The 18,437-nt window shown below is 37.4% G+C and overlaps 1 protein-coding gene across 1 annotated transcript in view; it reads left to right on the top strand.

Annotated features, from left to right (window-relative positions):
- Window positions 1-15,612: 15,612 nt before the first annotated feature.
- Window positions 15,613-18,437, top strand: part of IL17REL (interleukin 17 receptor E like) — a gene marked incomplete at both ends in the record, with an annotated part of 34,916 nt that continues 32,091 nt past the window's right edge. Inside the window, 2 exons of the mRNA XM_083366628.1 lie at window positions 15,613-15,679; window positions 16,989-17,098. Of these exons, the coding sequence (XP_083222754.1) occupies window positions 15,613-15,679; window positions 16,989-17,098 (177 nt within the window). The remainder of the gene's footprint in view (window positions 15,680-16,988; window positions 17,099-18,437) is intronic.

Raw genomic sequence — 18,437 nt, 5'->3', positions numbered from 1 at the left:
CACCTCCAAATATGCTTCTGAGGACCATTGTCCTCTATTATACCATCTTTATAATACTGCTTCTTCAAAGTGATTTGGTTGCTTTAAGTGAGCAAGGCACTGAGCAAAACAGTTGACTTCCTTGGCTGCTCTGTAAACTAACCTAGTTGTCAAAGTGGAGGTCTAGCATATTTGCTGAATTAGCTCATGGAGATAAACTGCATTGAGTTAGAATCTTTGAACTGCATATCCTTCTAGAAATTGCATTGTTACCTCTTAACCTGTATGACTGTACTACAGACTCTTTTCTTTGAAAAGAAAAATATTTTTCACATATTGTATTTTCAAGGTTTTACAGACACATTGCTGTAACCATTTTTCTTCACAACTTCCTTATGTATTTTAGCTATCGTTCATGAAGAAGGCTATATTTCATTTTTAAAAAGCTTTTTCCTGGTTTTCAGGCTGTTTTTTTCATTGCAGTTCCCCAACACTGTTTAAATTCTGTGTAGCTTGACTTCATAATAAATTGAATTACATGACTGTTCCAAGTACTAATTGAATCTGTTTTTTATTCTGCAAAGTCTGCTGTGTAACCTATCTGGCTTAGTAATATGTGAAAAAAAATCAGAATTAGGCTGTGGCAGAGTTCCCACATCTCATGTTATAACCTTGATGAGAGTAAATGACAGCGGGTGGATTTACTTCTTATGTTATCCATAAATCATCTTATAGCTTAAGTTTATATCTGAAGACAATCTGTAAAGCTGAGGTCAATTTAACTTTCTGAAGAATTGTCAATATTTTTTTTAAAAAAATAAAAGTGATGCTTAAAGCCCATACCTTAGCTTCCTAATGTTATATTTACAGAATTTACACCTTATTGGTTTGGTCTGCACATTGTATTAAATCAAAATTCAGTTGGATTAGCTTAGCTTCATTCAGTGTATGAATCCAGTCAATTGTGGCTTAGTCAACAATCTGTAGTTAAAATCAGGGCAGTGCATAATGAGTAAGCCAATGAGTACGTAAAGTTTTGCCTTTGTGATCCTCAAGGGTGGGGTACGAGACATGGAATTGTTTAGTAGTTCATCCTTTTAATATACAATATTTTGACAGCTGGAGCTTATACACAGAAAACTACCATGCACAATTTGCTTGTAATAAGCTTAAAAGGGACTAAGAAGTAGTATTTTGTTAGTCACTGCCCAGTGTAGCAACTATTTGAAATTACCCCACTGCTGCAACTGACTTCCATATCGTGATCTCTGAATATGTTTATGTCCCCAGTTCAAATAAATCCTAACCAGAAATTTTGTTGAAGAATTTAAATAGTGAGTCAAATATGAGCCAGCAGTATGCTGCAGCTGCCAAAGTGTTAACACCACTTTATAATGCTTTGTAACACCACACTTGGAATATTGCATCCAATTTTGATTGCCACAATGTAAAATGATGTTGGGAATCTAGAAAGAGTGCAGAGAAGAGCAACAAAGATGATTAGGGGACTGGAGTTGCAGGAATTGGGTATGTTTAGTTTAATGAAAAGGACTATGGGTCACATGATAATAGTTTTCCAATATCCAAGAAGCTACCACAGTGAAGAGGGGTCAACCTATTCCACGGGTTGGCAACCTGCGGCTCTGGAGCCACATGCAGCTCATTCAGCCTTCTCCTGTGGCTCCCAGTTTGCAGAGAGAGAAAGAGAGAGAGGCACTTGTGCTTCCCTTCTCTCTCTCTCTCTCTGTGTGTGTGTGTGTGTGTGTGTGTGTTTGTGTGTGTATGTAAGTAACTCACGCTGTTCTCCGAGAAGCTGACAAGCTTATTTTGGGTGGGGCTCCTGCTTTTGCTGCGTCTCCACAGGAAGCAGGAAGCAGAGAGCCAGCCCAATAAGAATGTGTGTCAGCTTGTCCAAGAACAGCATGAAGCCAGCTTCCCAGGTGAGCAGAAGATTGGAGAGAGGGAGAGAGAGAGATGGGGGGAGAGAGAGAGGGAGGGAGAGAAAGAGGGAGAGAGAGGGAGGGAGAGAGACAGAGAGCTCATGCACAGCAGTTTCTATTTTTTAAATTAAACTCTTCAATCAAGTTTAATCAATGCGCTCACACATTTTGCGGGTCCCAGTGTTTTTTTCCTATGGGAAACAGGTCCAAGTGGCTCTTTGAGTGTTTAAGGTTGCCAATCCCTGACCTATTCTCTAAAGTACCTGAAAGTGCAATGTATGGAAACTAATAAAAAAGAGAACCAACTTAGAACTAAGGAGATTTTTTTCTGACAGAACAATTAACCAGTGGAACAATTTGCTTCCAACACTGGTGGTTTTTAAGAAGAGATGGAGAACCATTTGTCTGAAATGGTATAGGGCAGGCATGTCAAACTTGCAACATCACATGATGTCACATGACATATCGTGACTTTTCCCCCATTGCCGGCAATGGGGTGGGCGCGGTTTCGGCATGACCCATCTGGCCCATGGGCCAGGAGTTTGACATGCCTGGTATAGTGTTTCCTACTTCAGCAGCTGGTTGGACTAGAAGACCTCCAAGATCCCTTTCAACTCTGTTATTCTGTTATTCTATATATTTGGAAACAGCTGAATGGAGAAGGCTGATCTGGACTAATACGATCTATTCCAGTTGATTGGAAAAACTACCACGTCTAGTTATTTTTCTCTCTCTCCTCTGTCTTGTTCACCAAAACTCATACTGTGCTACATTTCCTTTCAATTTTTGCTACAGTTAGCTAAACATAGTACATAGCACTTTTAATAACTGAATATGATTTATAATGTTTTTCACCACACTCTGATAGGTGTTGCTAAAAGCTGAAATAATCTGTTTAAAAATCACTGGATGTGAAAACATATTGCTGAATACCTAAGGCAACCAACCCCCTGCCCCAAAACAATAGAGCGGAAAGTATACCAAGTACATTTTAATATATGTATGTTTATATATAAAAGGCATATAAATTTGTTTGAAATTCACATTTAAAATACATTCATAATTTAAATGTCACTCTACTTAGTAGACAAGCAAATAGTTATTTTATTATTATATGTTAAACAATGATCAAACAATCTTGTTTATTATGGACAAGGTCCCCAAGTTCTTACATTTTCATATGTACTCAGTGAAGCTCAATTTCATAATTGTTGATGTGAATTATTCACCATGTATCTATATTTGTATGTAAATGCACCTGTATTTGCAAGCTGTAGCAGTGACAAGGAGTCCCTGTGCCTGGTTAGTAGACCAACTACATTGCTACCTGCCTGTAGCTTAGCCTTAGTGATTCATAAGAACCTCATAATAATAACCTTGTTATCGCAAATAGTGCTGTATACAGCTGTCTGTTAAGGAGAGCAGTCTGGTTGTTAACAGATTATATAATATTAATCCTGAAAGAACAGCACTGATAGCGTACACCTAAAGTGGTGTCATTAGTCAATTAACCCTAATTGCTTAAGGACCACATACTGAAAAAAAAACCTATTTACCTTATGTGTAGGGCCAGTTGCTTATGCTGTGCCAATGGGACTATCTCTCAGTGCTGGCCAGGTGTGGGAACATCTTAGTTCAGTGCCACAATTAGTGCCCTCTTTCAGTGCCCTCTTTCAAGAGATGCTTGGATGGCCTATGTGGTAACTTATTTCACAGAATAATTAAATATCCTTTTCTCTAGCTATTTCTGGGCTAATGTTACTCCAGGACACTGCTTTTCTGCTTTTACAATTTTTTATTATTTATTTGATTTGATTTGTATACCGCCCTTCTCCCAAAGGACTCAGGGCGGTGAACATGGACATAAATATCAAAATGCCCAAATACAGATATTGAAAACAAATTAAACCCTAATTTTGCCCAAATGCAGAAGATAAATTACATTAAAACAATAATTAAAACAAAACCCATCAGACCAGGCCAGATTGTTCAAACAGATAGGTTTTTAGGTCGCGTTGGAAGGAGCGAAGGTCGGGAGCCATCCGGAGCTCAACCAGTAAACGGTTCCACAGGTCAGGCGCACCCACAGAGAACGCCCTCCCCCTGGGGGTCACCAGACGGCATTCTTCGAATGGCGGCACCCTGAGGAGGCCCTCTCTGTGGGAGTGCACTGGGCGGAGGGAAGTTGATGCTGGTCACAGGTGCTCCCTAAGGTACTCTGGACCCATGCCATGTAGGGCTTTGTAGGTCATAACCAGTACCTTGAATCTCACCCGGAAGGCAACTGGAAGCCAATGCAGCTCACGGAGCAGAGGTGTAACATGGGAGTATCGGGAGACCCCAACACAACTCGCGCGGCTCCATTCTGCACCAGTTGGAGCCTCCGAGTGGTTCTCAAGGGCAGCCCCATGTAGAGAGCGTTGCAGTAGTCTAATCGAGAGGTCACAAGCGCATGAGTGACTGTACATAAGGCATCATGGTCTAGATAGGGCCGTAACTGGTGCACCAGGCGTAACTGGGCGAAGGCTCCCCTAGTCACAGTTAATATATGATCTTCTAAAGAGAGCTGTGAATCTAGGAGAACTCCCAAGTTGCGAGCTCTATCTACGGGGGGGTAATAACTCACCTCCCATAGTGAGAGATGGAATGATCTGAGTTTCCTGAGATGCTGGCACGTACAGCCACTCCGTCTTGTCAGGGTTGAGCCGAAGCCTGTTGTATGTGTCTATTATTTTTAAACATTGTTGGTTTTATCTGAAAATGTATCTGAAAATTTACTATTCTTTTCAAACCATGCCGAGGTTCCTTGGGAAGGAAGCATAATATGAAATAACAACAAAGGCACGCTCATCTAAGAGTGATATGGGCAGTATCTAAATCCAATAAATAAATAAATAAGGCATCTTTGTTTAATGTTGTTTCTCCCAGTCCAAAGAATTCCTCAGCGTGACATACCAAAGATTTAAAACACCAAAAGCATAAAAAGGAATAGCACTACTGTGAAATAAACAGTAAAAAAGCAGAAAAAGGAAATTCTAACGATCCAAACACACAAACACTAAATAGAAGGAACATTTAAACAGATTTAATTGGTGCTTTGGGCCATCCAAATGCCTTAGATTAAATGAGTGAAGGGCATAATAGTCACTGCCGAGCAACTCTATGTGGAAAAAACATTCTAGACTAGAGCCTAGATTATTCAAAAGAAGTATCACAACTTCCACTTTTCCCTGAGAGGTGGCAAGAGTCTGTACAATCTGTAGTAAAGTAACAGGATTGTGGTGTTTGATCATTCCATTTTGTCTAAGTGTCTGCAGTGAAGGAGATGAACTTGTCCAGTTGTTGGTTTTACCAGCAAACAACTCTTATCATTAAAGTGCTTCTCCTTTTAATCTCTACCCTTTATTTTCAGTTTTTTATCTTTGAAGCAATATTGCTTAAATCTGCTCCACCTCTTAAGAGTCAACAACCATCATGGTTCCTTTAATCTTCTGCTCCCTGGGCTTTGCATACCATTTTCATAGAACATACTTTTCAGATGTCTCTCCATGAACAAGAGCCAGGCAAAGATTATACTTTGTATTCCAGATGTCTTTTGACAGGCGGAATAAAGGGAGACTAACAAACGTTATTTCCTTCTTATGCCTTTATTGTGGATATTTTGATTAACTGTACTATTCACTTCAATTGTGACATGATTTATATTGCTCTTTAGTTATTTAGCTTTCTGCAGCCACAATTTCCAAAATGTTGTCTATCCAGCATTAATTCTTAGGACAAGTATTTTGGATAGATGAATTATCTCATGCCAGAAATAGTGATGCTGTTATAAGTTGTATAAGTCCCATATCTTCCCCCTGACAGAGAATTTAAATTCAGTAAGAAAATGACCTCTCTTCTTAGATATTTAGAATTTCAATTAAGATTCAGTTAATGGAATTCTTAATTCCATAACTAACTCAAATAATGTTCATGTTGTGATGTTATTTAAATATTGCTAGGTCTGGTTGCAAATCTCTCAGTGAAAACATAATCCATAAATCTGTTATAGTTGTATATAAAAACGGATTTATTCATCGATCAAATCTGTATTCTGTCCATCTTGTTTCGGATCATGGACTCCATAAATGATAACTTGAGAGATAACCACCTGCTTTATCTTGTGTTACGATATTACAAATTTTCATTAGTTAAAAAGAAAATAGGTAGAGAAATAAATTAGAAAAGGAGCTATCTCTGCTGAGCCAATAAATTATCTCATTCTGTTGCCCTTCTTCCTCAGCTTGATATCAGTCCAAGGGATATTAACTTCAATACTTATAATTCAAGGAAATTGTTGGAAGCTGAAATTGGAAAGGGGCTATCTTGGGGTTAAGTGATATGAAAAAAATATGAAAGAAAGACCAAACGTTACATGATAGTAGAAACTAAGGGTGGTTTTCACTAAAAGATATGGCCTCTCCATTGCTGAGCTTCATTTTTTTCCCCTTTGCCTTCTGATTCATTAAGAATTACAGCTTCTAACAATATAATCATATACTGGATAATACCTTGTTGAAGCCTGTTCCTAAGATTAGGTCTCAATTATTCACCTATAGTTTAAGATAGGTGATAATCCAATAATTAAAATTGCAATACTGTAACTGAGTTGCAAAACTGTTACTGAGATCCTTAATTAAGGTTGAATGTGGAACTTATTATTTCCAAACAAATCATTGGCTTGAGAGGAAAAAATGCCAACTTTGGAATGTTTTGTCAATTCCATTGCAAATACTTTTGTTTGCCAGAATTTTCAGTCATAGTACAGTTTGTTCTTCAATTAATAATTATTTTCTGATTTCCCCCCTTTGGTTATTTGTATTTGAAATATTTCTCTAATGTTTTTATTTGAAGTGCATTTGCATAATATGATAGCCACTGTTGTGGTTTAAAGAGTACACGTGGCACAATTTCCCTTTCATTTATGCAACTTATTTACCAAGAACAGAATTTTACCTGACGTTCATTGTATCATCTGAATCTATGGTGGCTGACATTTTTTGTTTTCATTTTATGCAAACCAATCATGACAGGAGCCAAATGCTTAAAACAAGATGACATGAAAATCATATAAATCTCCAGGACATACTAGGCTATAAGATAGTTTAAAGAACAATTTCTTTCTCAGACAAGCATGCAAAATCTGCTGTTTTGACATCCAGGTCACTGTGTTTGAACCTAAACATTTAATTTATTTTGAGAGAAGGCAAGAGTAAATTTAATCTGAAAACAGATATTCTGAATAAAAGAAAGGAACTATTAGACAGGTCTAGAGAATGTGTTAAAAAGTCAGAATGGGAGCTATGATGGTATGATCAAAACTCCACCTGTTTTTACCACTTCCCTCTTGGGACTAGTTTGGACTAATTGTGTAGGGTTACTTCATACAATATAGCAATTGTATGCCTTTCCAATATATTTATGACATTGATTAGATTGGTACATGCTCTTTGTGTTACATAAAAAGCAAATGTGATCTTGAAATAAAACGTTAAAGCAAATATGATCCTGAAATAAATGTTAGAATTCAGTGCTCACAACCTAAGTACAATCTTTTGAAATGGCTACATCTCTACCAAGAACAAGTTACCAAAAAAACACATAGAAAGATTGACGATGCTAAAGTAATTAAATCAGTATGGGGAAAGGAAGGAGTGTCCCGTAGACATGCAAAATAGTTGGCGAAATTGGATCTGTACACTTGTATTTCTTTACAAAATAAAATATTTTCATTTTGCTGACAGTTATTAGTGCTGTTTCCCATACTAATTTTCTGCACTTTCCAAATCTTTCCTATATAAGCAGTACAGTATCTATCAGCAGTAGGTGTAAACAAGCCATTGTGCAGAAAGCAACATGGTAGTATTTCATGGGCTGGTTGATGAAGACTATGTATGCATGTGTATACAAGTAATCTTAAAACCTTTATTGGGCCAGAATTACAATGCTAACAAAGGTGGTTACAAAGGTGTGCCCAATTTTAGGGTCTTTTTTGCCCCAGTTGTAAAGTGAATTATTATAATTGTTAACTGAAACACATAGTCATTAAGCAAATCTGTCTTCCCTCATTGACATTGCTTGTTGGAAGCCAGCTGGGAAGGTTACAGAATAGTGATTACATGACTCCAGGACACTACAATCATCATAAATACATGGGTGATCCATGATCATATGACCATGGGGATGTTACGATGTTTGTAAGTATGAGGGCTGGTCATAAGTAACTTAGAGTCATAAATTATTGTAATGTAATATATAATTTATAATGTCTAAGTTATAAAAATGTGGGATAGATAGCATCACCATCAGATGAATTCATAACTATCTGACAAACTCAACATTCAGTCCTTAATGGAGCTACTTCTATATGGCAGCAAGCAAGTGTGGGGTACCTCAAGGTTCTGTCTGTCAGGGAAGAATTATTACCTTCCTATCAGAGGGCGACGAACCGTGGTTCATTTGAGGCATGGTGAACATCAAAGAAAGAAATCCAAGGCATATTCTACTGTACAACTTTTAATTGGAAAGCAAAAAAAAAAAGCTCCTAGCTGACTACATCTCTCATCAGACAGAATACAAAGTAAAAGTGAGAAAACTTTTTCTATAAATGCGCACTTAGTAGGGCAAAACAGAGTAAAACCATAACATGGCTGAACATGTGACATTCACTATGGTTACATGATAAGATAGTAACACAGGTACAGAGAGCAGGGGAAAATGTACAGACAGAAATGAACAAAGCTGGCAAAACTAAAAAAAAACACAGTGACGTCCCCTTCTTTTGTCAGCGACGCAGATCTCAGATAAGGCTCATCTTGTTACACAGATACTCGTGCTGAGCTGTAGGAAGTGGTTTGTTCAGCATATCAGCAATCTGATCATGTGTAGGCACGTACTGCAATTTAACAAAACCTTGTTTAACTAGTTGTCTTATATTTTGGTAACGGATGTCAATGTGTCTAGACCTGGAACCTGTAAAGCGATTCTCAGATATATAAACCACAGATTCGTTGTCTTCCATCACAGTGATCGGTCGAATCGGGTGTGTCCAGATATCTGTGATTAAAGCATCAAACCACGTTAGAGAATTACATGCATCTGAAACACAAGCATATTCAGCTTCAGTAGATGAACAAGAAGCAAAATTCTGTTTACGCACATGCCAGTAAACAGGACATCCATTTAAAAACATCATATAACCTGAAGTACTTTTACGTGATTTCTTATCACTCACCCAATCAGAATCTGCATAACAACATAACTCTGCATAGTCAGTATGTGTGGGTTCTAACAATAACTTCATGCTTTTAGTATGTTTTACGTAGGTATCTCAATAGTTTCTTAACACATGTCCAATGAAACTGTTTTGCCTTGCCTACGTGTCGTGATAGGAGATTAACACTAAGTGCAATGTCGGGTCTAGTCCAACTGCTAATATACAGCAGTGACCCAATGACTGAGCGATAAAGTGTTTGATCCTCGAACTCAGGACTTGGTTCATGTGTCAAGTTGTGAAAATCGGTTTGCAAGTGTATATAAAACGCAGTGACACTGTCTTAGGCCCAGTACTCTTTAATATCTTCATAAACAATTTAGATGAGAGAATAGAAGGGGAACACATCAAATTTGCAGACAACACCAAGCTGGCAGGAATGGCCAATACCCCAGAAGATAGGCTCAAGATCCAGAGAGATCTTGGGAGAGTTCAATACTGGGCCCTATCTAACAAAATGAAATTCAATTGTGAGAAAAGTAAGGTTTTATACCTAGGCAAGAAAAACCAAATGTACATATATAGAATAGGTGTTACCTGGTTCAATAGGAGTAACTGTGAGAGGGATCGTGGAGTCCTAGTGGACAATCACTTAAATATGAGTCAGTAGTGTGTGGCAGCTACAAAAAAAGGCAATGCAATCCTAGGCTGCTTTAATAGAGGGATAGAATCTAGATCACATGAAGTGTTAGTACTGCTTTATAAGGCCTTAGTAAGACCACACTTGGTATACTGTATCATGTTTTGATTGCCACAACATAAAAAAGATGTTGAAACTCTGGACAGAGTGCAGAGAAAAACAACAAAGATGATTAGGAGGCTAAGGGCCAAAATATATGAAGAATTGTTGCAGGAATTGGGTGTGTCCAGTCTAGTGAAAAGAACTACAGGTGATGTGATAGCAAATATGTTCCAATATTTGAGTAGCTGCCACAAAAAAAGAGGGGGGGCAACCTATTCTCCAAAGCACCAGAAGGCAGGATAAGAAGCAATGGATGGAAACTAATCAAGGAGAGAAGCAACCTAGAACTTTCCTGACAGTGAGAACAATTAACCAGTGGAACAGGTTGCTTTCAAGTTGTGGGTGCTTCATCACTGAAGAGATTGGACAGCCATTTTTCTGAAATGGTATACGTGTCCTGCTTGTGCAGGTGATTGGATTAGAAGACCTCCAAGATCCCCTCCAACTCTGTTATTCTGAACTTTTTCCCAGTATCATTGTAATTTTGAAAGATCGCTATGTGAATGATTGTAAGTCAAGGATTATCTGTAATGTATGCGGGAACAGGGTAAAAAAAATATGGTGTTGGATCACAAATGATCACAAACAGACTTATCAGGTAAAATCATGGATTCAATGCATTTCTTGAGCCAATGCCAGAACAGTAGCTCTAGCTGAAATAATCTGACAGGATAGCATTCTACTTGCAGGTCAGCAGAGTATGCACAATTTCTCATACTGTGGTAAGCAGTCTAAACTCTTGGTGAAGGACCTTTATATTGAGGTAGGGTTTACTTTACAAATGGTGAGTTAACAGTACATAATGTAAGATGGATGTTACAGATTTTAAGCTCATGCTTATTTCTAGAATTGTAGAGTTGAAGAGAACTTGGAGATCATATAATCGAGAAGTTTCAGGTAGAATTTGCAGTACATGATTTGATTTTAAAATGGAAATAGGTAATTGCCTAGTTTTGATATCAATAGCTTCAATGAAGAAAGGTCCATTATTTCCCAGGTGTAGCCCTTCTACAGTTTATTAGGAATATTTCCCAAGACTTAACTGGAATTCTTGTACTTTTCACCATTTTCATTTCGGTCTTTCTGTCTAGAGTAACATAGAGCAGTTGTAATTCATTTCTGTGTGAAAGTTTTTCATATATTTTAAAAAGGTGATTCCATCTTCCTTTAATTTTCTTTTATCTAGGCAATTTCTTTAACATTGCTAACCAGGATCGAAATCTTATGTGCTATTATGTTTTGGATTCCAGTCACACAATTCAAGTGACCTCTAAGAACTAACATATATTTTTGTATGAACAGTATACTGTATGTATTATTTGTCTTATTTTATTCCTTATATTATTTAAATTAATGTATCTTATTTTTCTCCTCCATAGGGATTTCATTGCAAACACCAATTTTCTAGTAAGTATTATATTTTCATTTCTATTATATTACATTCATTCTTAAGATCAGGAAAACAAAACTTTTGAATGACCAATCAGACTGAAAGCTTAATATTTTTTTTAAAAAAATTCCTTCCACTTTGAAGACCTTCCTATTCATCCCCAAATGTCTTGGGCCATGTCAGAATGTAAGCTTTTTTGTGGATGACCTAAAATAGTACGTTTATGTTTAACAAGAATTATTTAAAAAACAAGGTTTGATTCTCAGAATACAAAATGTATTATCACTCATCCATGGAAACTAAGCAAAAAAGCTTGTACACAAAAATATTACGTTTATGTTTAACAAGAATTATTTAAAAAAACAAGGTTTGATTCTCAGAATACAAAATGTATTATCACTCATCCATGAAAACTAAACAAATAAGCTTGTACACAAATATTTTGATTTTATTACCCATTGTCCCTGAAAGAAAATATCAGTATTCCTGCAAATAAACAATCACGGGCATACTCATTTGTCATATATCAATGGTGGATTTTTCCACACCAAATTTTCTGGATGTAAATTGTTGTATAAATAGCTACCAAAATCTTTAAACAAAGATTTTTGAATGGGTGAAAGCTGCATATTAGTAATGTAGAATAGTTACTGAAGTGTACATTGCATCAATAGTTGACTTATCAGATGTTATTGTATGTTCCAAATCACTTGCCTGTAACTCTTGTTATAGGCTAAATATTCATTTTGGTTGCATTCTACAATGATTTGTCCCACCCTTCTCCTGAAGAGTGTGATGTGATAAGCTTTTGATAGTATGTGTTTGTGTGTGCGTATGTGTGTGTCTTCAATAGCTATCATCACTTAAAATCACTTTAACATTTTTTATTTATTACTATTTATTTATTCATTTTATCTTACCTTTATTATTTTTATAAATAACTCAAAATGACAAATATATGTAATATTCCCTCCTCCTATTTTCCCCACAACAACATGAGGTCGGTTGGGCTGAGAGAGAGGTACTGGTTCAAAATTACCCAGCCGAATTTCATGCCCAAGGCAGGACTAGAACTCAGGGTCTCCCAGTTTCTAGCCTGGTGCCTTAATCACTAGATCAAACTAGTCTATTTACTGGTCTACCCACAGTAGATTTGGTATTCTGTATGGTATATTCAAGAAGGTGGATATAATTTTATTTTGCTTCATCTACCCTTGTGGCCTTGGTGTACTAGGTATATAATTCAAGCACAGTATATTTATGTATTTATTTATTTAACTTATATGCTGCCCGAGGTGACTCTAGATGGCTTACAATCAATAAAAGTCCCTAAAAATATTAAAACATCAGAACAATAAAGGTACGGGGAATCAAGTAAATAAAGAGGCCAACATAAAAAGATTGTAGAAATGATCAAATCTTGTGAAAGATTGTTCACAACCTGGTCTCTCTGTGTTTTTATTAGAGTAAGTTGTTGTATTTCAGCTTTTATTCTACCCTTCACTCTTTTTTTAAATTTATTTTTTTTTAAATATGGAACGCTTCACGAATTTGCGTGTCATCCTTGCGCAGGGGCCATGCTAATCTTCTCTGTATCGTTCCAATTTTAGTATATGTGCTGCCGAAAACTCTTATTTTCAGATGTTTATTATCTCTCTGCTCATGGTCCCTTGAACGTGCACTCTTACAGTTCCTGAGTCAGCAGAAAAGTACTCTGGCACAGGCTTCAGTTGCTAAGTCATTTTCTGTCTCTGTGATGAGGCCACCCAGTGGTGCCGTCTACACATATTTGGTATTAAGGAAAGGGACTGGTGGATTCACTGGTTTCATTTCCTCCTCAATGGGCATTGCCTGCTGATGTCCACCCATCACTCTTTCTACTATGAGTTGGGACTGGGGCTGGGATTGGGAGGACAGAAAGATTTTATCAGAAGGCTAGTACTGACCTATGAAATGAAAAGGGCTCCCAATAATTTATTGGGCAGCCCCCTTCTTTTACAAAATGATCCTCAGGGCATCTGATATTGACCAAAACCTATCATCTGAAAATCGGTTGGGAGGAGTTGGTGGGGAAGCAAGGTGGAATGGGGTGTTGTCTTTATTGATCACAAACTATCTCTTAGTGGGGTGGTGGTGAACCTATTACACGCAGGTCAAGGGTGATAGGCTGTGACATTTTGGATGACACACCAGTGCTCCCCAAATCCTGACAAATATTCTTGAAAGCACGTTCATATTTTTGTGCAATTTTCGGAGGCTTTGGAAGCTGCAGAGCTGCATGAGAAAGGTGTGTGCTCTTGTGTCCAGGCCTATGGACTCTGTGGGAATCATGTGAGAGAGTCATGCTGTTGCGTGGCCTCCTTAGTCTCTGAAAATTGTGCAAGACCAAGACCTAATTTTGTGCAGTGTTCAGAGGCTGCAGAACAGCATTCTCCAAAGCTACTTCAAGGACAAAAACTAGCAGCAGTGTTAAGTTAGGCATTTTCTGAATTTTGAACCCACCAAGTCCAAAACATTTACCATCATGTCCTTAGCTTTTATTTTGGATGTATAATTAAGCAGGTGCAAAATCTGAATAGCATCTTCATTGCTACAGAGATTGAGCAATTGCAATTTCAATGGAAAAAGAATATTAAATTCATTTTGTACATCACAGAGAATTGCTATAACATTGTGGCTAATAATGTGTATTATTCTAGTCGTGCGGGCTAAAGTGTTTCCCTCCCATCCCTGGCAAATGCTGGAAATGAACAGACTGTATCTTTCTTCCAAATCTAATGTTAATGCAGCAACACTCAACAATATTGGAAATTAATTCTTTGTAGAATGGAAGGAAATTTGAAAGTTGTAATTCCATTTCAACTTACAATATTTCTGTTAAACTTTATTAAAGCACACATTTTTTCAAATTGTACTGACCTAGCATTATTTAAGATAATAGCTGCAATAAGTTTATCTGCTTTTATTAGAAAAGATCCTTCTTTTCCTCTATGGAAGAATGGTTAATTAAACTGTGGGAATATGCTTTGATGTCTAGAATAATTTTATTATCTAAAAAAATCTTCTGTACAGTTCAATTATATTTGGAAACTATTTTTGGACTATAAGTCTATACATAGAATGGTAGCACAGCCCTAATTTGTTGTTATTCATTTTGGGGGGATGGGAGGGAGGGGAAGCATTTAACCAATGGGTCTTTTATTTCCAAGTTGATTTTATAACTTAAGAGTACATTCATTAAACAATTAAGAATCAGATTGGTGTAATGATTAAAGGCACCAGGCTAGAAACCAAGAGGCCATGTGTTCTACTCCTCCCATAGGAATGAAGCCATCTGGATAACTTTACGCTAGTCTCTCTCTCTCTCTCTCTCTCTCTCTCTCTCTCTCTCTCTCTCTCTCTCTCAGAAGGTAATGCTAAACTGCTTCTGAAAATGTAACCAATTATACATCTCCAGGCAACTGCCAGGAGTCGAGAATGATTTGAACTAATACAAACACATGTACTGCATGGGAGTAGATCTTCTCCCTGTCAACCATTTTGCCTGTGGGTGATTCGTGCACTAGTCATCTTTCTCAGTACTGATATTTGGTCAAAACATAAATTGGTCCAAGACATTAGGGCCAATAAACTTATAGTTCCTTCCTCCGAGGAAAGACTCTTGATTGATCCAAAATTCTCCTTTGTATTAAAATACCATATGTACTGATGGGTTATACAACTAGCCCCTTTGAGTTGGAATTGGCTGGACAGGGGAAATCTTTACCATGTTTTTTTAGAAGATGTGAATGAAGTATATGTCTATAGTGCATTGTTTGACTAGTGCAGGGGTAGGCAACCTCGGCTCTTTTATGACTCATGGACTTCAACTCCCAGAATTCCTGAGTCAGCATAGCTGACTCAGCATAGCTGACTCAGGAATTCTGGGAGTTGAAGTCCATGAGTCATAAAAGAGCCGAGGTTGCCTACCCCTGGACTAGTGAATGCCTCTCCTATTAGTGTATGAGGGATGATCACCTGCTGAGTTTTTCTTCAATGATTTAAGTTATTGTTTAGCTATTTCAAGTTTGTTTTTTGCACAAATGATTTAAGTTATTATTAAGTTATTATTGAGCTGTTTCAAGTTTCTTTTTGCACAGAGCCACATATATTTCTTACTTTTACAGCAGAGGTTGTGAGCAGTTTCTGCCGTCCTGCACCTGCTTCCCTTTCTCCAGTCAATTTTAAAAACATGAAGCTTGGGACCACAATGAAGTGTGAAGATCAGAGGCATTGCTCTCTCCACTTAAGTGTCAAGGCAAACCTGCAACTTAATGGTAAATCAGAAGATTTCATAGGGAATGTGGATAATAACTGAAAGCTCTTGTTCGGTGGAAGAGCATGTGTAGAAAATCCCAGCTTTATTTCTAGCTCTCTAGAGAGATTTAGGAAGAACTCACATGCAAATTCCTGGAGAATTATTGCATATGAGAGAAGGAGAAACCCAGGGCATTCTTTGGGTCCTGAGATAATCCTGTCAGATAGGGCTTCCATCACAATATTGGTAAAAAGGGTAAAGAGTGCATATTTGTTTTGCTACACACAAGCTTTTATACACATTTGCTTGTACACACAAGCCGGTCTTGATGCAAAATATTCTCTTGGAGTGTGTGTGTGTGTGTTTGTGTGTATAGTGCCAATAGGTTGCATCATAATTAACACTACCAAATTTAAAATGCAAGAATATGGATGATCACTAGAGAGCAGCAAAGGGATGGGGATTGTTGTATCGTTTACTGCCATCTTGTGATCACATCAGTATATACTGAGGCAATTTAAAACAATGTAAAGTTCAACAGTGTGGGTTTCAGCTTAGTTACAATGGGAGAATATTCCTTGGGTTCTTAAGATGCCTCCAAGTGCCATTAAGAAACTACAATTTAAAATTGAATGAATGCAACTGGAAAGAAATCAAGAAAGCTACTGCATCAAAGAAAACAATAGGAGTTGTTTTTGTGCAGCAAACAAAATACTGTAAATCAATATTCCCAGTTGCATGGTTCCATATAGGAATCTATGAAAAAACTTTCTCTAGCAGAAATTTTAGTGGAGATGAAGGAGATATGAAAGTAGGACAGGCATCTGTCTAATCAACATTGACCTTAATGGATTTGATCAGTGCTTTTTTTGCAAAAGAAAAAGGTGCCGGAACCCGCCTTGCCTACCCTACAAGGTTTCATCCAAAAAAGGTGCCGGAACGCCGTTCTGAGCGTTCTATGAGAAAAAAAAGCCCTGGATTTGATCAAACTAGATTGGCATTTACAGGAATTGGCAACTAATACACTTTAGCACCATGAAAGTAGAATTAAAAAGCAGACCTATAGCTGTTTTCTTCTACATTTTGTTTGGTAGAACTTTGATTGAGGAGCATTTCAACTTTCAAAAGTGAGGTGTTCATCTTTGATTAGCCTACATGTTCTAAAATTTATGCTATTTGATTCAGAGGGCTTTTTATTTCTATGGTTCATTTATAAAGGGTTTCCCCCCTTTTTCACAATAGTCTATTGGAAGTGAGTAATAATTCCTTCCCTTAAAAGTTTGTTTCTTTGAATTCTGTATTTGCATTTATTTCTACACTATTTTCAGAAAATACTTATGGTGTTCGAATTTGCTATTTCCTGATGGTTACTCAAAAATCCAAGTGTGTGAACGTGAAGATTTCCCGGGGGGAAAATGCCCATCCTGAGGGAAATAAGGTAAAAGATTTCTGTTGTTTCTGTTATTTTATTAGAGCTAAATTTAAATAGTCTAGAAAGAAGGTGATATGGTGTGCCTCAATGTAAGGTCTGGAAGTGATTTTTTTCCCCTTTTAAGCTGATAGGGCAAAATTGTATGTTCAGAGGTAAAGATTTTCTCATTTTATAAAGCTATGAAGTTATTTACAGAACAGAATGGGATAGAGTCAGCCTTTTGGTAGGTAGTTCAAACAAAAAAAAATACCAACCATAAGTATTCAAACTATCTTTAGTTGAAGGTTACACTAACAGAATCTTGCAAGTTTATAAGTTTCTGTCTTTTACTTTTACTCTCCCAAATACTAAAGAGAGTCCCTTCTGATGTGCTTTGTCTACCCTGACACTTCCTTTGAACTCAGATTTCTCTTATTTGACTGTTGGCTAAGCTGTGACTCTTCCTTCTGTCTTCCAAGGTCATTCCTGCAGACCATTACAAATAGGAAGATTTGTGGATCTTCCCTTGCAGACCATCTCCTTATATATATTTTTTTGTCAGCTATTGCTGAGACTGCAGAAAAATCAAGATGTACTGTATTTATTTATTTATTTAATAAATTGATATGGCAGCTCATTTCACTGAATGTGATTCTGGGCAGCATACCAACACTTAAAATAATGCTACGGCTATTTTAAAAAAGCTTAAAAGATAAATGAAAGCAAGATTGGTGAAGAACGTGCACCCAAGCACAATATAATAATAATGCAGTTTTCCATGGGATTCCCAAGGCAGCTGGAAAAGTTACATTTTCAGGGTTTTCTGAAAGATTAACCGAGATGGGTTAACATCACCTTCGGGCAGTGGGATGATGTTCTACAACGCAGGAGCATGCCGTCTGGGTCCCATCAGATGAAAGCAGATGGGACCAGCAACACAACCCTGATGGATATGATGGGATGGGTAGATGTGATCGGGAAAAGGTGGTCCCTTAAATAACCTGGCCCCATGCCATGTAGGACTTTAAATGTGAAAACCAGCACCTTGAATTGCATTCAAAAACAAAGAGGCAGCCAATTCAGCTCACAGGACACACATACAGCTATCCGTCCAGCTGTATTCCACATCAATTGAAACTGTCAGATACTTTTGAAGGGAATTCCCATGCAAAGGGCATTACAGTAACCTACTCTGGAAGCAACCAGAGCACTGGTGACTGGGAGTAGAGCCTTGCAATTCAGCAAAGGGTGCAACTGATACACAATATGAAGCTGTGCAAAACCCCTCCTAATCACCGCTGCCACTTGCTCTTCAAGCAACAGTTGTGATATGAATCTAGAAAAACTCCAGGCCATATATTAGAGA

This window comes from Vipera ursinii, assembly GCF_947247035.1.
Source record: "Vipera ursinii genome assembly, chromosome: 6".
In the NCBI taxonomy this organism is placed as follows: domain Eukaryota; kingdom Metazoa; phylum Chordata; class Lepidosauria; order Squamata; family Viperidae; genus Vipera; species Vipera ursinii.
The sequence above is the reverse complement of the archived record's forward strand: the minus strand, read 5'-3'. Positions and strand labels throughout refer to the sequence as shown.